Source organism: Sus scrofa, chromosome 14 (assembly GCF_054392235.1).
Source record: "Sus scrofa isolate SSC_HxYL_T2T_F1_AM1 chromosome 14, Sscrofa_HxYL_maternal_Yorkshire_Landrace_v2.0, whole genome shotgun sequence".
Lineage (NCBI taxonomy): Eukaryota > Metazoa > Chordata > Mammalia > Artiodactyla > Suidae > Sus > Sus scrofa.
The window spans coordinates 75765689-75792218 of record NC_139396.1 but is presented as its reverse complement, the minus strand read 5'-3'; the positions used below and the strand labels follow the sequence as shown (position 1 = coordinate 75792218).

General features: G+C 35.7%; 1 protein-coding gene across 14 annotated transcripts in view; it reads left to right on the top strand.

Annotated features, from left to right (window-relative positions):
• The window catches only part of RYR2 (ryanodine receptor 2), a 745790-nt gene that overhangs the window by 653507 nt on the left and 65753 nt on the right, over positions 1-26530 (top strand). For 6 of the 14 annotated variants that reach the window (XM_084996825.1, XM_084996823.1, XM_084996820.1 and 3 more), the window contains 6 exons: positions 5483-5536; positions 6726-6749; positions 18776-18875; positions 20583-20662; positions 23689-23765; positions 24968-25041. In XM_084996825.1, the coding sequence (XP_084852951.1) occupies positions 5483-5536; positions 6726-6749; positions 18776-18875; positions 20583-20662; positions 23689-23765; positions 24968-25041 (409 nt within the window). Of the gene's footprint in view, positions 1-5482; positions 5541-6725; positions 6750-18775; positions 18876-20582; positions 20663-23597; positions 23766-24967; positions 25042-26530 lie in introns of those variants that run through there. The other 8 variants (XM_084996827.1, XM_084996826.1, XM_084996824.1 and 5 more) reach the window with 4 other exon arrangements.

Sequence of the window (26530 nt, the reverse complement as noted above, 5' to 3'; positions counted from 1 at the left end):
GTTTTGCATCCTTATGATACAATGAACAACGAAAGGAACAAGATTATTTAATTATGAAGGCAAAAAAAAAAAAAAGTGGCCACTTTTCTTCCTTTTGACAATCAGCACCCCAGGAGTCTGAAACTTTCTGTTGGCCTTCATGGTTTCTCAAAGTTTACCACTGGTCACTTTACATTGATATATGATTATTTTTGCCTCAAGTCTTGACACTTGAATTCAGTTCAAGAAACTTATTATGCCTTTGTGTCTTCCCTCTTCATTGTAGGACCTTATGAAGATATCATTTACATCTTAATTAGGTTTCATTTTCAGTTTTATTTTGTAACCATAGGAGCCCAGTATTGGGTTAATCATAACTCTGGATTCATACACTCTCATCATTGTCCATTATTGGCTACTTTTTAAAAAAGTTGTTACTCACTAATTTCTAATAATGTAGTAACTACCCATAGACTCAGCACTCACAAGAAAAGCCAAGACCTTGGTAATAACTTACATGCAGTTCCACAGACCTCTCCATTAACCCATACCTTGCCTCCCCACACAAGGAAACCATCATCCTGAATCCTATATTCCTTTTAAATAGTTTTAATCAATTGTATACATTTGTTAATATATACATTACATATGTACGTATGTGTTACTTATATATTTTTAAGATTTTAGTTTTAACTTTTAAACTGCTTTTGGTAGTTGTTTTACTTAGTATTGTTTTCTAAGATTCATTTGTACTTTTACGTGTGCTAGAGTTCATTTGACTTGAGGATTGTATTATATTCCATTGTGCAAACTACACTGTATCTCATCCATTTACTTTTTTGTTGGCAGCCTTTTGTGTTGAACCTATGTTTTTGCTAATGTGAAAAGGGCGTGAAATGCCTATTCTTACTCATTTATTTTGTTGGGTTTTTTTTAAATTCTATTTATTTTTTTTTTCCCTCTGTACAACATGGGAACCAAGTTACACATACATGAATACATAGTTTTTCCTTCCATTGTTGTGTTGCGATGTAAGTATCTAGACATAGTTCTCAATGCTACACTGCAGGATCTCATTGTAAATCCATTCCAAGAGCAATAGTTTGCATCCATTAACCCCAAGCTCCCCATCCCTCCCACTCCCTTCCTCTCCTCCCAGGGCAGCCACAAGTCTATTCTCCAAGTCTATTATTTTCTTTTCTGTGGAAATGTTCCTTTGTGCTATATATTAGATTCCAGTTATAAGTGATATCATATAGTATTTATCTTTCTCTTTCCGACTTATTTCACTCAGTATGAGAGTCTCTAGTTCCATCCATGTTGCTGCAAATGGCATTATGTCGTTCTTTTCTATGGCTGAGTAGTATCTCATCTACTACTTCCTAATGCAATCATCTGTCAATGGACATTTGGGTTTGTTTTTTTTTTTTGTACAAAAACCAAAAGTCATAGGACATATGATTGTTCACCTTAAGCAGAAAATTACAAACTGTTTTCCAGAATTTTTGCATTATGTTAATTTCTCTCTGCAGAGTATGAGTCTGATGATTTGCATATCTACAGATCTACATATCTGATAATCTCCAATATCTGATATTTTATGGTTTATTAATTTTTGTTAGCCAAATGGGTATAATATTGCATTTCATTGGGGTCTTAATTTTCATTTCTCTTGGCTGTGTAATTTTCATATTTAAAAATCACTTCTTTTTGGTGCTTAGGTTTGAAGCAAACAGCTGATGAGCAGTTTTGTACTTTCTCTCTATTATTATCATAGTTTCTGCTGTAAATCATGTACTTACTGTTCCCTGTTCTCCTTACCTTGGCTGTGTGTTAAGAAATCATTTTAAATCTTTGCATTTTTCAAGCCAAACTTTATTCTAAACCTTAGGCTCATTATTTTCCCGCCTGTTTTTCCAACCTCCTTCCATTGTGTGTATCTCCTCTTTTAAACATCTTAGAGAATTTCCCAGCATCCACTTCAGTTTATGGTTGCCACCTCCTTTTTCCTCATCATGGCCACTCGTGCTGGATTCTCAGCATGTCTCTTTACTACTCATCCTCCTTCTGAACTGTCTGAAGCCATTCTATCCTTATGGAATGGTTTTACCAATTTAAACAAGATAACCATGTACAGGTATCTAGAATGATACCATCATAAATTAAACATTCAATAATGTTATCCCTCTTTGGGCTAAGGAAAACCTTTTCTCTTCTTTTTCATACTAACTTATTGAAATATTTAAGGTATATATTAGGTTATAACTATTATTTCATTATTCATTTATTAAAATATAAAATACCGGGGTTACCTCTTTAGGACATTTCTCCGTCTCACCCAAAACTTAGTTTGAAATCCATACTAAAATTTTCTTTTTGCCTCCTCTGCATTATGAGAAGTTATACAATCAGAAAGGCAATTGGATAATATATGGAGTACACTGGTTTTGCAGAATGAAATTTCCAGCAGATAGTGGTGCGGTGAAGTACCCTGTTTACTACTTGATGTATTCTTATAGCCAATTTTGAGTCTTGACCTGGATTCCTGAATGGTGTGAACTATCTTATGTCTTAGATTTCTCAAATTTTTCTTCTAAATTCTCTATTTCATGCTCCTGCCCCTTTATATGTGGATTTTATTCACATTTCTTCTTCCTTGCCTAGAATTTATCATTTTGATCCAGAAAGTTAAGTCCTGTGCCTCAGCACCATCTAATGGAACCTCCCGATTACTTAGCATTATCATATATATTACGTGGGTACACTGTGCTATTGAAAGAGTTATCTCCTGTGCCTATAAATTCTCTCTATTTTTCTTACATGAAAAAGTGCTGGGCATCTGCTATTGTTTTCTTGTGGTCCCAGCATGCTCTCATGCCAATCAGTACAAGTATAAAATAGTTCATGGGCTTGTTGAATTTTGAAAGATAGATCGCCTAATAGATTCAGGCTTAACTGATTTTTAAAACCACAAATGTTAACCTTATTAGAAGTAACGCTCACTCAATTTTCATAGAAATTTAAGAAAGCAGTTTAAGATATTTTATTTCAAAATGATTCTTTGTAAAAAAAAATTATCAGCTAGAGCTCTAAATTCCTTCATCAAAAGCAAACATATCACATGAATTTTATAGCTTAAAAACCTATCATTACACTCACAGATTTCAAAATCAAACTTGTCATCAGAAGGTAAACTGAGAGTAGGGGAGGGTACATTAGGAGTTTGAGATTAATATATACACACTATTATATGTAAAACAGATAATTAACAAGGACCTTCTGTATAGCATAGGGAAAACTACTTGACATTCTGTAATAAACTGTATGGAAAAGAATCTGAAAAAGAATGGATATATGTATATGCATAACTGATTCACTTTGCTATACATCTAAAACTAACATAGCATTGTTAAGTCAACTATACTCCAGTAAAAACCTTAATGAAAAGCCTATAATTAGAACTCTAAATGCCAACTTTCCTAAATATATTCTTCAACTCAAACCTTATTCCTCCCCAGCATTTCTGAAGGTAATGAAATTTATATAGGAGATGATAGGCTTGAGAAAATGTCCTCAAGAGACATTTTATATTAGTATAAAGAAACATTTTATAATTTGCTTAAACAGTAACCAGGCTTGTTATCTGGTAACATCTCTGTGTTTTCCTCCTAATTCTTAATGCACATGGAAGGAAGCATTACATAGGTAATCTTAAGGAGCCAGTCAGCCAAAATTCCTCTGTATCCACCATTGGATGTACAGTATTTAGAGTGTTACAGATTTGCCTTCCAGATATGCTTTGCTAAAGTTCTTCTGGGTTTTTATTTTCAAAATCCTGGTGAACAGATGACATGGGGCTCAAGATGACGTTAGCATATAGTTGAAAATTTCCTGCCCTCTGAATAAATAATTAACATCTTGGGTTTGGTGGTGAAACATATTATTTAACAACTTTTCCATGTGGTGAAATTGTCACGGAGCAGTGTCCCCTTATTTTCTTCTTTGCAGATCATGTTCACATTCTCATGAAATGGAAAGGGTGATGCTCAGTACATATGTGTTGAATGAATGAAAGAATATCACAAACCTTTTACAATTTATCTTGGAGTCTTGTGGGAGGATGGCATTTTGTACCCTCTCTTCCATGTGTACTTGACATCTGTACTCAAAGTACTATGAATCATTGAGATAAAAGTATTTTTCTGATTTGTGAGTTGTGTTTAACCACTTTTGCCATGAGCTTCATGGATACACTGTATGCTTTACCAACCATAAAAATCCTTAGAAGGATGAAAGGAACTTTGAAGAGCTATAGGTTACTTCCTACCACAGGTGTTGATTGAGAACCAACTTCCTTTGCTCAGCATGATACTCCTGGTGCCAAACCATGAAGCTAATAGCAGTGGAGATCAAATAAAAGTGTATTGTTTTTCAGACACGAGCTCTTCCTAAGTGGCAACTAATTTACATATATTAATTCATGTGATCCCCTCAGGAACCCAGCTACTCTTTTTATTATTCCTACTTTAAATATGAGGAAGCAGAGACCCAGGTAAAGGAACTTACTCTAGGCTAAACAGCTAATAATTGTCAGCATCAGGATTTGAACCAGGTACTCTGCCTTCTCAGATTGTGTTCCTAATGACCACACAGCTCTGCTTCCTTATCAAGCAAAATTTTCAATTGTGGAGATTAGATAAGAGTATGTGCACAGCTACTTTACCATGTCTGAGAAAATAACTCAAAATAATGAAATTGCCCGTTCTATCACTTTTCTTTTCTTTCTTTTTTTTTTTTTTTTTTGGCCGCATATGGAAATTCCCTGCCTAGGGATCAAATTGGAGCTACAGCTGCCAGCCACAGCCACAGCAATGCAGGATCTGAGCTGCATCTGTGACCTGCATCCTCATAGATACTAGTCAGATTTGCCTCCACTTCGCCACGACAGGAACCGCTCTGTCACTTTTCTATAAAAGAATAATATTAGTAGCAGTTGGAATTTCACTTTCTTCCTTTAGATCACATACAATAAAAAATTATCTTACCCCCAAAAAAGAAAGATTATAGAATTCACTTTAGTTAATGGACACTGCTTTCTATTAATTTTATTTCATAGTTATTAAATCTCTCTATTAACGCATTGTAATGGAAACACGAAAAAAGAGAAAACAATGACCCTTGTCTTTCAGGCTTGTTATTTGACTTGAGCAAGGCAAATAAGTGAACAAATAGTATGTGTACTATAGTACAGACCTCATAAGCATCTCCATGAATTATATAAAATTGGTAATTTCATATTTTAATTTTGCATAAGCACCATATAATTTTCTTTTATATGAATTTGTTGATCATGTCATCTAAGCATCTATATCTATATATATATTTAAGCAATATTGATGATAAATTAACATAAATGATTTGGTATTCTGTGCTAAATTCTCTTATACTTTCTGCCTCAATCCTAATCCTGTTGACCTTTTAAAAATTCTTTTTCATGGATCAGAGTTGTCATGATGAGGAAGACGATGATGGTGAAGAGGAAGTGAAGAGTTTTGAAGTAAGATGGATCTTTCTGTATTTGTCTTTTGTCTCTGTTGAAACATTGTTTCATAGCTTATAACTGACATTTATGTTTCTTGCTTCATGGCTTATTGCAGCTTATTGTGTCAAGGAAAACTGCATGTCAGAAGCTGGATGGACAAATCTGAGTCCTAACATTTGCTGAAGTTAAGACCAAGGAACCTAGGCTAGTTAATACATAAAACCCATATGTTCAGAATGAGTGTTCCTGAGAGCCCTCAGAGATGAGGTTGCTTCAAATTGTTCTCATCTTGGTGAATACTGTGATCTGAAATTTCTAACAGATGTGGGAGGAAAATATTTATGGAAGAGCACCATGATATCGAGTTTCTAATTAAACCCTTGGTTTGCTACTTTTTTTTTCCTGAATCGAAGAAGTCTTAAAGAGTTGGCCTCTTTTGACTTCTGCCCAATTAGGTCACTCATTCCCTGTACATATGCAGATGGTGGCACACGGTACAGTTTGCTTGCATGAGGTAGGATGGCATATACTCCTAGGATTGCATTCTATTTTATGACTAGTTCCACAAACTTTCTCAGCTTTTAAATTTCAGTATAATTTGACAGAATGCTTAGTATGAATTTGCCAAAAGGGAAGTAATTATTATTTTCCCACTTTATTTCCTGTACTCTCCTTATTTATTGGTTCTTTTTTGTTTTGAATTTTTCAAAATGAAATTAAATGGAAGGAAACTGATTAAGCTTTTTTTTTCTTCTAATAATCAACATGTCTGCTAGAAGCCTGGAAATACCTTTGTAGCCAGCAGTCAGTCTAATTAGCGGACCCACCAAAAAATGGAGGCGAAGAGGGGACATAGAGTAATGCCCCTTTCAGGAGCAATTGGATGTTGGCATTCTCTGCTGCACTGCAGTCATTGTGTAAACAGTACCAAAATGAACGAAATTGAGAATACCCATTGCTGACTATTGCTGGCTGAGAAAAATGCTTTAAGATTCATTTCCTGTATGACACTTAATCTTTTCTAGTGTATCTCTAGTCTAGTCTCAGATTCATCTTTATTGATAAGAAACTGAGCTAACTTAGAATGAGCTGTGAGCAGCAAATAATACTGTTTTTCTGCAGTGCACACCATTTATGGTCTATCGGTTGTCTTCCGAGCAATTGTTTATTGCTATTTTGCTTCTTGTCCTCATCCTTCCTTAAGGTCACAGGATCCCAACGCAGCAAGGTAAAACTATATATATGTGTGTATTTGTCTGGGTCCGAGTTTCAGTTTCTTGTGACATTTACCTTTATTAGACCCAACATCTTGGATTCTTTTGTTTAATAATAATAATAATAAAGGTCTTGCAATCTTTCTACAAGTTTGTAGCTCCGATGCGGTTGGTCTCTTCCGTATCCCTTCCTTGACATAGGTTTCTTCTTCTTGCAACTTAAATGACTCATAATTTGAAATTTTATCCTCCATGTTAGCTTGGAGCTGCATCCTGTGCTGAGATGTCAAGGGTCCACTTCGTAGGTGACTAACCTTTAGTGGGTGGCTTTTCAGTGTCACATTTTATGCTTTGTTCCTCTTGATGGTTTTTATGCAAATCTCATTACTTGAAAAGAGATAGGATACATGGCATTGCTGGTGAGGTTAGAAATAATATTTTCCATTGTGCTAGTAATGACTTCAACTGGTAATAAGAGAGGATGTTCCTTGACTTCAAGTGTTGATTAAGCATTTCATTATAGGGAAGAACTAGATGATTTTCTCTCTCTTAATATGCTAGAAAAATATCTGAAAACTACCTGGAAAGTTTGCTTAAGAGAAAGAGCATTTTGATCTAGAATAACAAAAAATTTACTTTCTTAGGAATCCTGTTAAGCTTACATTTTATTTTCATGAGACTGTTTATTTGGAAAACCATTTGTAAACCACCCCAGGAAGAAAACACCTGTAATGACTTTAGAGTTAAAAAAAGAAGAAGAAGAAAAAAAGCTTTTCAGTTTGTAAGTGTAAAGTGTTCCTTTTTGCCTTCTATTTTTAAAAATGCAAAATATTTGCTTTTAAGATAAATTTAGAATGTTGTAAAGAATCTTCTTAGAAGAAACAAATTGGAATGCTTTTTACTTACTGTTATATTTGGAGGAATATATTGTTCTTATATCATTTAAATTTTTTTCAGTTTTAAAAATGGACTTTATTTATATGTCATTGTCATTTTAAAGTTAGAGTTCCTGCAGATGCTATGAGATTTAGCTCTAATCAGGTGTGTATAATTTAATGGCATATAATAGGCATAACACTTAATTATATATTATGGGTTTAAATCAATAGGTACAATGCACATAATCCTAATTTGGTAGATTTTTATAGTTTTATCACTAATTATCTCAGATAGAATTCCTGTGAATTATTCAGGATTGAAAACATGAAAGGACCTCCTAACATCCACTAAAGATTTGATTTCCTAGATAGCACTGAAGTTTATGTCCAAGAGTATTAATATCCACAGGATGAGGGTGGGTAAGGAAGGCCATGATGAGAAGGTATAGTTGGTTAAGAAAACCATTTTACTTTGAAAGAGGAATGCAGTTTCAGTGAAATTAAAAAGCAAGTACAATTTAATAAATAGGATCAAATCTGGTGACATTATAAAAATTCCCTATTCAGGTTAGTAGTCTGGGAATAACTAGTGGAATCTTAGCATTTAGAGTGTAGGATTTAGGTCATACTGAGGACAAGGAATAAAGTGGCTCAGTGGGTTAAGGATCCAGTATTGTCACTGCTATGCCTTTGGTCACTGCTATGGCTTTTGGTTACTGCTATGGCTTTTGGTTACTGTTGTGGCATGGATTCGATCCCTGGTCCAGGAACTTCCACATGCTGTGGGCACAACCAAAAAAATGAGAGAAAGAGAAAGAGAAAGAGAGAAAGAGAGAAAGAGAGAAAGAGAGAAAGAGAGAAAGAAAGAAAGAAAGAAAGAAAGAAAGAAAGAAAGAAAGAAAGAAAGAAAGACAGACAGACAGACACCTGGAGCCCTGGCTTCAAGAATGAGTTACATGTCTTGGATTTAGAATGGTGGGCAAGAAGCTCACATGAAGATGAAACCTAGTAATTAATTCCCCTGAAAGACATAGAGACTAGCAGATATAACTGTCCCATCATGAGACATGCTTTTCAAGTTGCCTGTGATGGCCACATATTCATATACGTACCACAAGAGATGAGATTTGGGAATTTTTCACTTCTTAACCAATTTACTGAATCTAAATGTGATTTTTGTACTGCAACTTATCATACACTAATCTGTGTAATAATCTATTTGCAAAATATATACTCTATAAGTAAACCATATAAATGCTTTTCACAGTGAAAAACAGAGTCTTGTTTTTCAGAGAGTTGACAGAGTCAGTCACCTATGAAGATAATTTTGACTGAGATTGCCTCTGTGATACTGACAAAGGCACTGAAAAATTTGGCCAGACAATTGGATTATTACTCTCTCTTTGTAAACTTAGTAATGTACCCACCTTTTAGGATTTAGGTGTCCGGGGAGTTCCCGTCGTGGCTCGGTGGTTAATGAATCTGATTAGGAACCATAAGGTTGCGGGTTGCTGTGGCGTAGGCCGGCAGCTATAGGTCCAATTAGACCCCTAGCCTGGGAACCTCCATATGCCTTGGATGCGGCCCTAGAAAAGGCAAAAAGACAAAAAAAAAAAAAAAAAAAAAAAAAAGATTTAGGTGTCTGTTTCTTTACCCTCATTTAGATATTGCCTAATAGAATTTTTCGTCCAAGTTAGAATGAATTTGAATTCCAATAATTCTTAAAACAATATATTAAATAAGTTTGAGAATAATGTAACGTGTGATAATTGAATTTTATCCCTAGAACTGGCTAATTATTAATATTTGCTATACTTTCTACTGAAATTCTCTATCTGTAAAAATATTGAGAAGATGAAATAGCTATAAAAAGCATTGTAAGGAAAATTTCCATGAGGAATGAAGTAATGTAAATAAAACTCAAGAAACAGGGAGTGGAGGCTAAAATGCTGAGAATTTCCAGCCCTTTTTTTCTTCTATTACATGTATGTTTTAATGATATGATCCTGTTGAAACTTGCCTGATTTAAGTTGATAATTTAATTCCCAACTTCATCTATAATATATGTATATATAATTCACCTGCAACTACTTAAAATTTTTATTTCATATTTAGTTAGTAACTATATATAACCTCTTTTAGATTTGAGACTACTTCAATATTAGAAACTATAAAAAAAGGACACTTAAATCTAATAAAGAAGACATCATTAACTGAAAGGGAAGAAATCTTTTAGCAATTACTCGAAATGTTAATTACTACAGTTGAGTGCTTTATTTGGCTTTGAATTTTTCATCAGCAAAACAAGTCGTAGTAATAACAAATAATAATGTCTCAAGTCAAATGACTTTTCTGAACACAGTGATATTTGCTCACCCAGAAGAAAGAACTTTGGAACCAGTGTAGACAACATTTTTAAATTGTGATTTTGAAAAACATACAGAAAAATTCTGGAGTTCTCTTGTAGCTCAGTGGATTAAGGAACCAACATTTTCATTGCAGTGGCTAGGGTCACTGCTGTGGTAGGGGTTCAATCCCTGGCCCAGGAAATTCAGCATACTTCAGGGGAGAAAAAAAGAAAATTCTTCTGACAATTGCTTCTTTTTGCCATTCTCTCGATCTGAGTGTGCCATCTTAAATGATAATTCAACGAAAGCATTTCTGGGGAATATTAAGCACTATAATAAAGATTTATTTTTTATGGAAAAACTAAATTAATGACAATGAATATTAAATAATCTAGAAGAAGGGACCATTAACTCACCTTCTAGAGCATCTTTCTCATGTAGTAGGCAAGTTGCGTCACCCTTTGGCAACCTCCCTTTTTCTAATTCACAGATAAATGCTCTGGTGAGTCCCTGAGGTCCTGTTATTCTGTACTCTTGATGAAAGAGAATTTCTTGTGTCTTAAATGCCAAATATGCTGGTGGCAGAGTTGATATTCTATAATTAAAAACTTGGAGACTAGCTTATTTTCTCCCAGGCTCAACTAAAATGACATCATACCTGTTAAGTCCTCAGACCAAGACCCAGTTCATTCCAAAGTAAGTGTAGAAGAATCAATTTAGGTCCAAAAATGTCTTAAAGACTGATGTGATCTCTACACAGTGATAAAAAGCACTTTTGTCTGCCCCATAATTATCTAATTTTGAATAGAATTCAATTTGGGGTAATTCTACAACAATGAGTTGGCTGCATAATTTGATCTTTGGCCTTTAGATTAGGAGGACTTCCTGAATCTTACCAAAGAGAACCATTAAACATAAAAAAAAATGAAAATATGGCTATGGATATAAAGTGTTGAAACAATTCTGTCTTTTATCAGGAAAATTGATCCTTCTTTAGTTTTTACTGCAGCTCTGTGGTATCAAAGTATGGACTAGAATGTTGAGTTGCTTGTCGTACTAGTGAATCATAGATGGGAAAGGAGGAAGGAATTTTGATGGCTGACATTCTCCAATACTTATGCTTATGGCTACAGTAGACCAACTCCTTTTATATATGCTGAAATTATTGATGTCAAATAATGCCCTTGAGTCTCAGTCTAGGTTTCCTAGAAAACAGAGCAAAGAGGTGATTCTCTAACACTTTATTGGGATTGGAGGTTTTCCGTCTCAGGCAAGAAAGAGTAAGAGAACTGATACTGGAAAGCAAGGAGACAATGGTCATGTTTTGTTTGTTTGTTTTTGCTTTGTTTTAGGGTCTCACCTGCAGCATATGGAAGTTCCCAGGCTAAGGGGTCAAATCAGAACTACAGATGATGGCCTATGCCACAGCCATGGCAACACCGGATCCAAACCGCATCTGCCTACACCACAGCTCATAGCAACACTGGATCCTTAACCCACTGAGCAAGGCCAGGGATTGAACCTGTGTCTTCATGGATACTAGTCAGGCTTGTTATACTGAGCCACAATGGGAACTTCCTGGTTATGCATTCTTGAGCTGACTAGCTAACCACAGCTAACTAGCAGTGCAGCTAGTTGCTCAGTTGTGTCAGAGGCCCTTGAAGAGATCATGTGCCCCATAGAACAGTACCTTCTGGGGAAGGAGAGTGAGCACTTTTATCTGCTGGTTTCACCCCACCTCCTGTCTCTTACTGGTCACAGGGAGTTACTTTTTTTTGCATACCCTCCTGATATTAACTGGCTCTGTACCCTTGGGGAAGCCAGAGCACACTTGGGTACAGCCTTCTGAGTGTCCATGCACTGCACTCTTTGCATTTCCACCGGCATGCAATTTGTCAGGGAGAGGTAGGGCTGGTAGGAGCCAGCCTTCATAACCACAGCAATGGTGCAGGCCGTTTCAGACCACTGTACCTCGGAAGCAAGGCCAGTTGCTAAGACCTGCAGAGGAGGAGATTAAGGTGAGATGGACCCTATATCACATTCCTTCTGAACACTGGTTCAAGCTTAATGCCATGCAACATTGTTGTTCAGTTTGGAGCCATACCCTCCTACCCTACCACTACCAGCCTAAAACACAATAGGATGTGCTCAGTGTTTAATGAGTTGATCTCAAATACAATTTCATCTATTTCTGGAAAATTAAGTGCTATTTCTGATACAAGGAAAACTCCCCAAAAGCACAGTTCTGTATACTGTATGTGGTAATTTATGCATATGAATGTGTGGACCTAAATAGACTACACAGAAGACATATATTTAAAGATGTAATTGTGCATTTTTGATATGTATAGAAATTTGACTTCATGTGCTATTGTTATTTTTAAATATAATCCCAACTGAGGTTTATGCTTGACTGCATTATGCACAGTAAGTTAGATACAGCAGAGTCATTAAGGGCACAGACACTGGAATGGAAACACCTGCATTTGAATCCCAGCTCCACCCTATGGCTATGTGATCTTAAGCCTCAATTTTCCTATCTATAAGATGGGACAAATTAAGTGTCTCTACTTCATACAATTGTGATGAGAATTAAATTAGCTAATATCTTACTATTTATAATGCACTCAGAATATGGTCAATCACATAACAAGCTCTATAAATATTTGCTATTAGCATTATATTTAATCAATTTCACATCCTTATTAAAATCAGAGATGCCCATAGAGGGAATTTTTCAGCATGATGAGCACAGAACCACTTGAGACAGGAGACCTGGCTTTCTCATTCCAGTGACCTTTAGCAGGGCACATTTCATTACTCTGTACCTCAGCTTTTTCTTCTTTGGACTGAAAGCTTTGAACTGGCTATTCTCAAGGATAATGCCTACTTTTAAAACTGTCTGATTTGCCATTTTTGAGTAGCTTCTTTTCATTTTTCAGGGAAGCTTCATAATTCTTCTATATGTATAAATACTGAATAAAAGAGAGCAAAATTCATTACTTTTCTTCTGGTATTTTGTTAAGTGGCGAAAAATAAAATTAAACTCCATATTTTTTAGTATAGGGATGTCACAATAAATATGATTTATAGAAAATAATGTCTAGCTTTTGGACATGTATATGTATCTCTACCTTTTCCTAGTTTGGTATTTAAAAATCACATCATTATACAGAAAATAGTTAGATGAAGAAAAAAAGTGTTGAGGAATAAAAATCTTTAGCAACAAAACATGGAGCCTTCCAAGAATGCAGTTAATCCAGAATTCCACGCCACAGAGTCTTGCTTGTTTGCTGCAGGTTGTCAGTACTACTGATTTCAGACTTTCTAGGAATCAGCATAAAATCACTTACATGTAAAGGCTAAACATCTCAGTAAAACACAGAGTTTTCTTATTTGGGAGACACAAAAATTCCTAAAGCATTTTTCCCCTGAGGGTCTTTGTGGGGAAAACCATGTGATATAATGAAAAAGGTTTTTAGCAATTCAGTAAAAGTGATTATTTGAGAGTTTATACAGTAAAGTCCAGGTGTACAGATGCTCTCTAAGGATGCTTTGACCTAGAATGAATGAGCACCAAGTGTCTGGGAGAATGGAAGGACCGTGCATCCTTAAGACAGTCTCCAGAAAAATCCTTCTCTCAGCTAAGCAGGGAACACATTGGCAGGGAATTCAAGATGATGTCAAGGGCAGCTGTTGCTCAGTCGTTGACCTGGGTAGGAGTAATAACCATTTGTGAAAACTTAAAATTGTAGATATGGAAACTATTAGCATTGGGAGAGCTCAAAATCCAAATAAATAAGTTGCCGTGATCCATTCTATGACAAAATTTATTCTAACTGCTTCTTCCCACAAATTATTCCAACATTTTTTGCACCTTCTGATCTAACCATTCTTTCATAGTCTTAAAGGCTGGTCATCAATCACCTTTTTTCCTTATTCTTTGCTTTGTCAAGCTCTCCCTATAGAATTGCAGAGCACTTAATTTTCTGAATTAAAGCCAGTATCCTATACTTTTAAGGTTTAAAGAAATAAATAGGTAGATGAAGGTGTTTTTAAATTAGTATTGTGCTCAGAACAAATCATATTCCCTCTAATGATAAATCAAGCTAGCTTTACTAATTTGATAACCTCTGGTTTTAGAGTTACTCATTCTTTCATTTTATACTTTGCTAACGGAGCTTTTTGTGATTTAGCATACGTTTTATCAACAGGACCTTGAACTAGAACACCATTTCAACGCAGCTGGGTTTCATTGCTTTAGCATAGTATTAATTCGTTCTAAAAATGCTTAATTAGGGAAAATGATATTCCAGCCAAAATGCAAGTATATCTGATACGGAAAGAGGTTAGCCATAAAGTCACCCTACACAGCACGTCTGACTTTCAGAGCCCCCAACACATTGTATGAGCTACATTTCTCTGGTTTATTGTTTTGTTGTCTCTGACACGTTAGTAAATCTTTGATCAGGATTTAAACAAACTTTGCTTTGGGTAAACTCATTTTTTTCCTTTTTCTAATTAAAGAGGACATTAGAAATTATGAGAAACAGAACTCTGGAAGATTATTGTAGTATATGACAATTAGCAACAAAGAGAATTGGTAATAATGAAAGGTACAGACAAAAAAATTAAGCTAAAACCTACAATTTGAGAATTACTCTTTTTTGTATGTGTATAATTCTATACTTCTTAAGACCATGTACTAAAGTAAACATTGTACTAGCTTTTAAGCTCTTCAGATGAAAGATAATGTTTGAAAAATTTCAAATTAATCTTGCGTACTACATAATATCACATTATTTAGTTCTATCATTCATACTTTTCTTGAACATCTTTTATGTGTAGGAAACTGTACTGGATATAGAGTACATGTGTACTGGTGTCGTGTCTAATATAAACAAGCCAACAAACAAACCAGCCATGGTCCCTTTCTTCATGGAGCTTTGTTTCTAGAAAACTCCATGTACATTTAATTTTTTAAATTAAGTTTAAAATTTAATAATCTGGGGAACCATTCATTATTGAGTAAAGTTATAATCTTGTGATTTCCTAGCACTATGAGTCACCTCTATGTGAACGTGACTAATCTATAGTTTCAGAAGCTGGAATACAGAACAAAATTAGTTGACGTTCTGGAAATGCAACTCTTAGCTGAACTTTCATTTTCCCTTAGTCTGAGTCTGCTTGTTTGTGTTGTAAACTGAACTATTAGTACCACTTCACTGCCTTTCAGCTTTGTCCTCATTGTTATCCAGTTAAATCTTCTATATTTCAATCTTTTTTTCCTCCAGTATTAAGATTCAGCATCACCTTGGAGATTTTGACTACATTTAAGATGCTAAATAAGATTATTTAATATTGACCCATGACATTACTACATTATGGGAAATACTTTTAGAATGGGTTCAGTTCCTGGAAATTTCTGTTCAAACTTATAACTGGCTTCCACATGCAGTTTAAGAGGAAAACATTAAGAAAATCTTTTCAACAGTTGCCTGAAGGCTTAGAAATGTAAAAAAAAAAAAAAAAAAAAAAATGCAGGGCTTTTTTGGCATGATGCACAATGCTGTCCCAAATGTCCATGAAACTAGGAAGGCCCTTCAGAAACAATGTGAATTTCTTTGCCATCATCAGACTGCCCTAGTTTAAAACATATTTTCATCTCCATTATGAAGAGTAACTATTTTCTCTATCAAGAAGCAGAGAATGGTGTGTTTTATTCTTGTCTCAATATTTTTTCCCATATAAGGCAGATTTTTGAAGAATCAAATTTTTTGTTTGTTTTGTTTTTTCAGGTCTTTCTGCTCCCTCCCCCACCCCCATCCAGTGCTAAAAAAAAATGAGGCACTCTTAGACAAAAGGGAAGATTATTAGCAATTTTATCACTATCTTCAGTTATACTGGGAACAACTCCCATGTTACATACTCCCATTTAATGACTGTGACTTTATCATAGATCTGATTTACAATCACCCTTGACTTTCAGAAGTCTCATAACAATCTTATTTGGAAAACAGCTGATAATTCTTGATTGCTTTTGGCAATCAGAACTTTTTGCCTAAGGGAAAATTCAAATTGTGGATCTGCTCCTTTTCCATTTTTATTTTTTCCCCTTAACCTTTCTTTGTTACCTTGTTAATTTAGACACTGAACTACAAGTTGAAGGTTTAATATTTTTTTAAGACCCTTTGGCGGTTCATGCAGAATTTGGAGTGGGGTAGACGAGAAACCCCACTTTTAAAAGAGTGCTTTTAAAAAGGTACTTGCAAAGGTGCTATTTCCTAAGTAAAATTCTTTTCAAAGATGTGTCTCCAGTTCTAATCTGCAGTAAGTTTGCAATGAAAGAACTTTTTCTTTCCACATAATCCATCATTTTATGGCCTGAAAACTTTCTCTTGGTTCACTTTCAAAGTTTTATTTTATTTTAATGTAGTGAGAAAATTTCCAGTGAGGAGAGTAAATTACATACCCAAAACCAGTTCCCAAAGGACAGCAAAGTACAAAAAAGAAATAATACTAAAGATGTTCTGAAGAGCAAGCTTTCAACTCAGTGTGACACAGAAGTAATTTAAGAGCAATTGAACTGATCCTCCTTATGAAATAAGGTTTTTCTCCTTCTAGGTCAGTCTGTCTGTTTTGGCTCAACGTTTTTTTTGTTTTTTGGTTTTTTTTGTTTTTTTTTAAATGAGTCTCATCATCTCCCCCCAAATGTGGATTATTATTGAAACTTAGATGTTATATAAGCAAAGTGAGAGTGATCTCTGCCCAGGGAGTTTACTTTGTAAGGAAGGCAATTTGATGTCTTGCCTTTCCTGGTCCTCTTGAGGTCCATCCATCATGAGTGATTTCAGTTACCGAAGAGGATGCTGGGACCTTAGAACCTATGGCGCAAGTTGTTCTGGCAGATCCTTGAGCTGGTCTACTTACTCTTGGGGCACAAATTGCGAGGGGTTTTGGTTTTTGTTTCTCCTCAAGAACATACGGCATGCTGCCGTCTTCCATCTTCTTTGGAACTTCCTGGTGACTATCTTTGTATGTTCTTTTGAGTCAATAGAAAAAAAATCACTCTTTCTAATTCGCTTGTCTCTCTAGTTGACAAAAATAATAGTTGCAGTTCCTTAAGCCAGTAATTTCTTATTGTTTCACTGGAAAACTCCTTCACCAAGGGAGCTGATTAAGCTGGGAAATAAAATCCCATAAATAGCTCTGGCAATGGGAGGAAAGTCAAAGATTGTTGGGTCTAAAAGGAAGAATCAAATGTTGCTGACCAATTTTAAACAACACCTGAAGAGCAGATGAAAGGGTCTTCTTTCAGTTTTCCTGAAACTGTTGTAATGACTATATGGTTTTGTGTGTCTGTGTGGTTTTGTTTTTGTTTTGTTTCTGACTTCACAGGAAGAGGTTTAAACATGAAGGCAAACTTTTTAGATGTTAGCATGGCTACATATAAAGCAAAGCTGCCTTTTTTTTTTCTTTTCTCTGCTTCCATTTAGGCCTATCACATAATTTAAGAAAAAATAAAAATTTAACCACAGGAGCTCGAACTATAGTGTGAAAAAAAACCCTGATCAATTTTGTTTTCGCAGCACGATATTATCAAAGATTTAAGAGACAAATTTGCCAGCCTCGGCGAGAACTCTCTGGTAACAGCATAAATGTCTGTGTTGGTTGCTTTTGATTTAAAGGTTTCTTTTTTTTCATTTGTTTGAGCCCATTTCTTTCCCCCCCCTTCCTTTTAGTTTACTTTATTTTTCATATTCTGTAACTAGCAAGCCTTCATTTTTTAAACCTCTTCCATCTTCCAGTGTCTATTTTCCGTACTTTGGATGGAAAGTTTATGGCAGCAAAGCTGTCACTCTGGCTACTTCTGCTGCAGCTCTTCCTGCTCTTAGGTCATATATGTTTTGGCCGTTGTGTTTATGGACATGATACTAATTGACTGTTTCATGTCCCATTGACCAAGCTTCTCTACCACGCCATTTGATGGACGCGCTGTCATAGGGCTCTATGCAACTTTCATTCTGCAACTTATACTGCTTGGTTCCGTCTCAATTCTCCAGCGAACTAGATAGCTCAAGTGAATGATCCTACCAGTCTTGAACTTGCTGTGCCTTTATATTTTATGTTTATTTCCTCCTATATGTTTTCAGTGGTAGTTTAAGTGGAAAATAACTAACTCCAGCCATTGCTCTAGCAACACGATGCAGTATCATTTGTTAACAACAGAGAATACAAAATATAAAGGCACCTTGCTTCTTTTATTCTTTGGGGGGTTACCGGGGAGATCTGTATCATAAGTTTACTACTTAGTTGAAGCCTACCTTTTTATCCATATCAGCTTTCAATTTTGCTTAAACTCCAACACGTCTCAGTTAATGATTTTTCTGTCATTCAGTGATAAACTTGCAACTCGAGCCATTTGCTGAGCAGTATCAAGTTATGGCCATGACTTGGGAGATGATTAAAAATGTGACAAACTAATGCACAAATAATATCATTCAGAAAGTGCAAGTTTCTATGATGAAGTACAGTACTTCAAAACTATGCTACAGGCTTTGGACTAATCTGATCATTACAATTGAGAAAATTCATCCTGATAAACCAATACCAAAAGTCTATCATGAGAAATATAAAGGGCAAAACCAAGAGTTGAATATGTTAACATCTGTTGAATAACATTGTTGGTGTTGAAATGGTCCATAATGTTGTCATAGAGCCCATACATGAAGAGATGACTAAAAAAATATGGTTTATAGAAAGCTGTTCTGCTTAACGACAGCCACAACTTAAATGGTTGGGATTTGTGTTCAGGAAAAAGAAATGGAAAAGCAAAAGCTTCTCTACCAACAAGCCAGGCTCCATGACCGTGGTGCTGCTGAGATGGTGCTACAGACCATCAGTGCCAGCAAAGGTAAGGTTCCTGACTCTAGCTCTGAAGGGTTGATTCTTCAGAATTTCTCTTTAGTCCCTGGGAATCCCCCCTTTTTTTGGCCGCACCCATGGCACGTATAAGTTCTCAGATCACGGATCAAACCCACACTGCAGCAGTGACAACACCAGATCCTTTACCCACTGAGCTACCAGGGAACTCCTAGAGCTCCTGTATGTAAATTCTACTGATTTAATTAGTCTCTGAATTTCTTATTCATGACTAGGTCGAGTGACTTGACAAATGGGCATTCTCATTTACTGTGTACAAAGTTGATTTTTTTTTAAATCAGAGTCTTACTAAAAGATTCATTTTATTTCTGTTCACTAAGTTTGGGGAATTATTTGGAGATACACCTCGAACAAACTGATTGTGTAAATCAAGAGTAGGTGAAAGTTCTAGGAGAGACCAGATGGTAAATATTTAGCTTTGTGAGCCACTGAGGTCTCTGTGGCAACTCTCCAGATCTACTATGGTAGCGTGAAAGCAGCTACAGACAGTACATAAACCAATGGTGTGGCCATGTTCCAATAAAGCTTTATCAGCAGAAACAATTTCCAAGCTGGATTTGGCCCTCAGGAACCTTCATAGATATCTTTAGATTTTTAAGTGAGTCACTTTTAGTAATTTATGTATTGTTGCCTTTTTTCACTAGTCAACCAATTCAAGATGATTTTTCTTACAACAGTAATACCTTCTTTGTGGAAATTTTTTACTGTAATTTGTAATGGAATGGAAAAGTTACAGTGGTTATTAAATATCCATCTCCAAATATAGGAATTATTTCACTTCTAAGATCAGTAGAGGTGATTAACGTAAAAATAAAATATAATATACCAAATTATGGACAACTGGATGTAAAATTTTGTCATTACTTTCAATAACTTAAAATTGTAACTAGTTATCATAATAAAGCAAGACTATAAACATATTCAGATGTAAGTGATGAAACAGAACATATAAAAACTGTTCAAACTTTTTCTTGAGGGAATGAAGAAATTTAAGAAATTTACTTGTATGTCATAAAAATTAAAAAAAAAAAATAATTGTAAGAGGAGTGCCCATCGTGGCTCAGTGGTTAACGAATCCAACTAGGGACCATGAGGTTGCGAGTTCGATCCCTGGCCTTGCTTAGTGGGTTAAGGATCCGGCATTGCCGTGAGCTGTGGTGTAGGTTGCAGACCCAGCTCAGATCCCGCATTGCTGTGGCTCTGGTGTATGCTGGTGGCTACAGCTCCGATTTGACCCCTAGCCTGGGAACCTCTGTATGCCATGGGAGTGGCCCAAGAAATGGCAAAAAGCCAAAAAAAAAAGAAAAAAAATTTCAGTAGCTCCTATTCATTTTGATATTATTTCAGTATACATGATTAGCTTTGACTCTTAATCATTTTAGGTGTCAGCATTTCAAAATCAATTGTTTCTTCCTGTCCTTTTTTTTTCTATGTCCTCATAAAGTATCAATTCATGGATGTATTACACAAGTTTGAGTAAAAATAATGATGGCAAAACATGCATTATTACTCTTTTAATATATATATTTTTTTGGTATATAAGTCAGTCTGTCCCCTTCCACCATTAGAAAGATTTGTAAGAGGGTAATAATGACTTTGAACATGCGCATTTTGAGATAGGATTGGTTAATGTAGCAGGTGAAGTGATATAAAGAACACTTTTTTAAATATTGTTAAGGTGAAACTGGACCCATGGTGGCTGCTACTTTGAAACTTGGAATTGCTATCCTAAATGGCGGGAACTCTACTGTACAACAGGTAATGTCATCATTCCATTCACTTAACATGCTTTCAAACAGATGTGCCAGCAGTCATCCTGAACTACTTTAGTTACCCTAAAAAAAAGATTAGTTGTACATTTTTTTCATTTACTATGTAAAATATGCCTTTATTTTTATGGTTATCTTTTCTCAGTATCTAAATATCTTCTGGGTAACACACTAAACACCCCACGTGGAACCCTGACTCTCTTTAGAAATCTGAAGTCATGTCATATAGTGTTGCCATTTGCATTGCTGCTCATGTGAATAAGTCAGTATACCAGCTGGTTTGTTTTAATAGTGAATAATAAATATTCTTACCTAGGGATCCTAGTTTGGGAGCATATTTTATAGTGTCATACCTCCTATAAATTTACTCTTCAGATTTTTTTGTGTGTATTTGGTATGAAGCTGGCTCCTAGGTTAACATGTAAACAGAAGGCACTGTTAAGAATTTTTCTAGTAGTAATTGTTTCTGCTCTCCTAAGATATGAGCAAATCACTTCCCAACCAAGTTTTATAACTATGTTCTGTTTAAAAGTTAGACATTGTCTGGACCAGGATTTTGATAACTTCAACCAGTTATAACAAAGAATGCGGTCCTTATATCCAATTGCAGGCCAAGGTCTGTGAGTCAGTTAGAACAAGAGTATTTGAGTGACTTAAAAATCTTTCAGAAATAGACTGTCACAGGAGTGTACTGCATACCTTTCAGGACACCATTCACATATCCAACATTGTGGCTCTGAGTTCAGACAAAATTCTTATGCTTATTGAAAAGTATCAAAGTAAAATATAATTTAAGCATCAGTCTGTGTTATTCTGAAACTAAAATCTCCATTTTTTAATATTTTGGCTTCTCTATGCAAAGATATGTATTTATGTATGATTTATGAACAGGGAAGTAGTAACTATTCTTTCTTAGATAAGTTTTAGTGAGGCAGGTAAAGGGCTACCCTAACTGAAGGAAAGGAGGGCTAATGAGAATCATAGAATGTTTGACTTCAGGTTGCTGTGAACCTCAGAATCCCTACAATGGGATAAAGCTATGAATTGTTCTCCTAGAAGAACTAAGAGTCTAAGAAAAGGAAAGCAGAGAAAATGTGGGGCTTTCTTTTGGGTTGGCAAATGGTAGACTAGGTTAAATAAGGACTCAGAAAAGCATCATTATGTTTTCTCAAATTGTGTACTTTCTTCTGCAAATATAATCACTATATCTCAGAACTACAAGAGAACAGAGACATAACCTAAGCTGTGTTCTAAGCTTTTTCTGTTTATTGCTTCTGACGGTTCGTTGAAATCTCTGGCCTCCTCTCAGTGTAATGTTAATAAATGTACAAGGTAAAATTACACAGGTTGACCAAGGAAATCAAGAATACTGAATGTGGTTATCAAAATATTATAAAACATGTTTTTGTAAAGCAATATATGTTTCCTTATGAACTCATTAAGTAAAATACCTGGTATTTGGTCTAACAGTTATTGAGAAGAAAAGACGTGTCTAAATGTTTTTAACTAGCTACCACTGTAATGAGATATGAAAATATTTGAAATTTTTATTGGTGACAAAATCATGGTCACTACCAATCCTCCTTGTGTTTGTTGCTTAGATTACTACTTGAAAGAAATTCTAAATTTCAGTTAGAAGTTAGTAAAAGAAAAATAAAGGTGAATTTTTTACCATCCAGTTTGCAGGTGTTCTTTTTTGATGTCCATGGTAAATGACTACATGACATTTTTTAAAAAAGGAAACATAAAGAAAACCTACCTGATCTCTCCACAATAGTTATCAAGAATTTCCCTTGACTTAAGAATTACTTCAAAGGACCTTAGATATATAGTGTTCGTTCAGAAATCCTTGGAGCCAAGAGAACCTTGAGAGACCGTTTAATGAGTGTACTTGTTATCTGTACCGATCTTTTTTCTCTAAACATTCAGATATATATTCTACCACCTCCCTTTGACCTTGTAAGCCATATTCATTTTGTTTTAAAAGACTGGTGTTTGATAAGTGCTTCATGTTTTATTAGACCAATATGTTGTCACGCACACCCCAAAATGGCTGTATTTTTGTGTGTTTGTGTGTATCTATGTATATAGGTGTATGCATATGTGTATGTATATATACATAATTTAGCCTCACATAATTTAGTTTTATATTACCTTCAATTCTGATTTCTGAAAAAAAGATTACTACCAAAATTTTGACTGCTTAGCTGAGCCCTGTCTAGACAGCACTGATTATAAGAGGTATTCCATTCTATTCAAGATTCAGAGAAGAGCAGTGTCTTTATTTTGCTAAAACCTTTGGTGTGCCTCCTGTTATCTTATCTCTTATGTACCTCTTATTTGAAACTTCCAGCCAACTTTATGTAGAAGCACATTAGAAGCAGCTATTTCACTATGATATGTAACAGTACATTAACAAGGTGGCTGGCATTTTTTTATATTTATGCTTAATCAAAAGTTTAACCAGAGAATCTGGACATCATTCTGAAGACAGAGGAGAAATATTAGTAGTCCAATGAATGCTACCAGTCCTTGGGGTTAGAAACCATGGAAATGGAAACTGAATTTCTGTCTGTAATAGCGGCATATGGTAGTCAGAGCTCTCAGAGTGTAGTGCTCTTTAAGGAACCCACTTTTGTATGGGAACCTATGACTAGCATCCAGGTAGGCCTTCTCCCCAGTAAGTACTAAGCAGCTGAGTCTCCAGATACTTAGAGGACTTGAAAAAACTAAGAGTATTACTTCCCCCCAACATGTATGCTGCCTATGGTGTTTTGTAAGCAGCTCCCTCATTCCAAGTCATGTGCATGTCCTGAATATAGAAATGTCCTCCTCTCTTGCTGTGACATGCTTGTCACTGTCTCACAGTAAAGATGATGTACATTATGTTTGTGTGCACTGGATGTTTTTTATCTTTATTTCAGACCAGAAAGGATGTTTTTGTTGTTTCTTTACCTACCTAACAAAAAACAAGATTTGTGTTCAGTGACCACATGGTGTGTCTGTTTACTATAGAAAATGCTTGAGTACCTCAAGGAGAAAAAGGATGTGGGCTTCTTTCAGAGCCTCGCGGGCCTGATGCAGTCATGCAGGTAAGCACAGGCTTTTCTTGCTTTGGTTCTACTCAGTGGCTGTATCTTTTCAAGTACTTGTTTTCCGCTACTGACGGTACTGATGCATAGAAGAATGTTTCATGATTAAACACACTTTCAAGTGGGACTAATATGGGAAAGTGTCTTCTATTCTATCTTGTTGTTAGGTGTTAGTAAAGTTGTAATTACTCACATAATGTTGATAATGTCATAAGGAGTTCCCTGGTGGCCTAGCAGTTAAGGACTCAGTATTGTCACTGCTTTGGCTCAGGTTACAGCTGTGGCTTGGGTTCAGTCCCTGGCCCACGAACTTCTGCATGCTGTGGTTGTGGCCAGAATTTTTTTTTTTAATTTAAATGACTTAAGATAGTATTCCCTGTGCTTCAAGAGGGGACTTGGAGACTTAGTGTGCCTTGTGCATACTTGAAAATGAGTAGTGTAGGGTTTTTAAGAGACCATAAGAAAATTCTATTTCATTTTTTCTGGGAGCTTTTAGACTGCTTCTCATCTTCCCTAAATAAATGATCCTTAACCAACAAATTATGATGATGATTTTGTATTTTTTACAGTATTCAGAATCATTCAGAGCATTTGGCTAAGGAAGCTGACACATACTTAATAAGTTATTCCAAGTAGAAAACCGTGATTATTATAATGGTGTTTCAGTGTATCTGCTGACTTTGTCATGTTCTCCCTAAGTTAAAACCCATTAATACCATATGTTTGACTTTGACATGGGTCATTTCAGTGTGAGCCCTGGAGAGAAACTATATGCTCCTAGGAAAATACTGTTTGGGTCATGGTATATTTTCAGTATATGATAACATTTGGTTCAATTTCAAGATAAAGAATTTTTATTATTTATTTATTTATTTATTTTTGCTTTTTAGGGCCTCACCTGTAGCATATGGAAGTTCCCAGGCTAGGGGTGGAAACAGAGCTATAGCTGCTGGCCTACGCCAGAGCGACAGCAATGGCAGATCTGAGCCACCCATGTGACCTATGTCGCAGCTCATGGCAACACCGGATCCTTAACCCACTGAGTGAGGCCAGAGATTGAACCCGTGTCCTCACGGATACTGGTCGGGTTAGTTTCCACTGAGCTGCAATGGGAACTCCTAAACAGTTCTTAGACATTTGCTCTCCTGAAGAAAGAAAATCTACCCTTCATCCTCTAAATGTTTTTCTCCCTGTTATTTCAGTGTCCTCGACCTAAACGCATTTGAGCGACAAAACAAAGCTGAAGGACTTGGGATGGTGACAGAGGAAGGATCAGGTATTGATCAGTTAAATTCAAAGGGTCACCTGTCCCCACTTCTTCCCTCACATGAATCAGTTGTCCATGACCTTTTCACCCCAGAGAGATACAAGGTTATTTTTAAATGGACACAATGCTTATGCGACTCATTTAAAAGTTCAGAGTTGAACACCCACACAAGTCACACCCAACACCCAGCCTTCCTCCTTGGTCATGGACTGCTTTGGTGTCAGACCTGCTGTCCGTGGCCTTTTCTCTAGTTAAGTAGTAGATAAGATCCCTTATTAGAGAATTACTTATAAAATTATAAATCACATGAATTAGAAAATGCTTAACTTTCTTTGGTCACTTTAGCAAACTGTTCGGCTTTCAAATTCCTCAGTCTGATTAGGGTAGCAAAACTCTGAGATCCTGCAGTCCACCACCATTCTTACGATCTCCTCCCTTTTAATATAGTTCTGCTTCTTTCTCGTATCTCCATTTTGCACATCCAGATTGTTTAAGGGAATAAATTACAGAGTAATTTTTGTGTTTAAATAACTCTGATCACTTAATTTACATGTGCACAAAAGTAATGACTCAAATAGTCTTAGAGCTTTTCTCTCTATAAATAGTTGGAAAATTTGGCACACAGTGCATTTAAATCAGAAATAATTATTGCTGCACGTATATTTAGTAAGAAAAAAGTCCGTTCAATGTTTTTGGTTTTGATTTGCTTTTATTCTTCTGTGTTTGATTTTTTTTTTTTAATGATTTCAGTTTTAGTAAGGCCCAGCATGTTTATGTGTTTTTATTTGTTTGGTCCAGTTTGAAGTTGTGATCTTATCACCGTATTAGTTTTGGAACATGCAGTCTTCTATAAAATTTTATTGCAAAACATAAATTTTATCCCCCCCTGCCATTTGTAGTCTGCTTACCTTTCTGAAATATTTTAGAATTAGCTAATCTTTCAAAGTATCCCTGTATATTTTTGTTCTCACAATGAGAAAAAGAGCTGCATTTTTCTTCCTGTATTTTAAAGATTATCATTAGTACATATTCTACGGCTATTGCTACTAATGAATATAGCCTATGTAATTTTATTTCCTGCCTGGCATTTGAGTGTATAGGTTCAGTCATCAGTATTTGTCATACGGTTCCTTAATTGGGTTAGCTACCTTCAAGGAAAATCACCAGCAGAATTCCAAACTTACATTGGTTTTCTGAAAATGCACATCAAGCCCGGAAGTCCTTACTGATGTTTGTGTGGACAGTTACAACCCCTGGCCCGAGGGACCCATCAGGAGAACTCAGAGCCACTGAAAATCTCAGGTCCTGTTATCTGAATGCCTCTCAGATCTCACAGAAATCCTGGGCATTTTCAAGCTCTAAAGTGCCTAAAACTGAATGAGTTCTCAGTCCAACATGAGTTCTCTGACTTCCCTGTCTTGGTAGCAGACATCGATTTCATTTTTCCCTGCAGTTATTACCTAAAGTACCACAGGTTCTGAACAGCATCCCATTCATC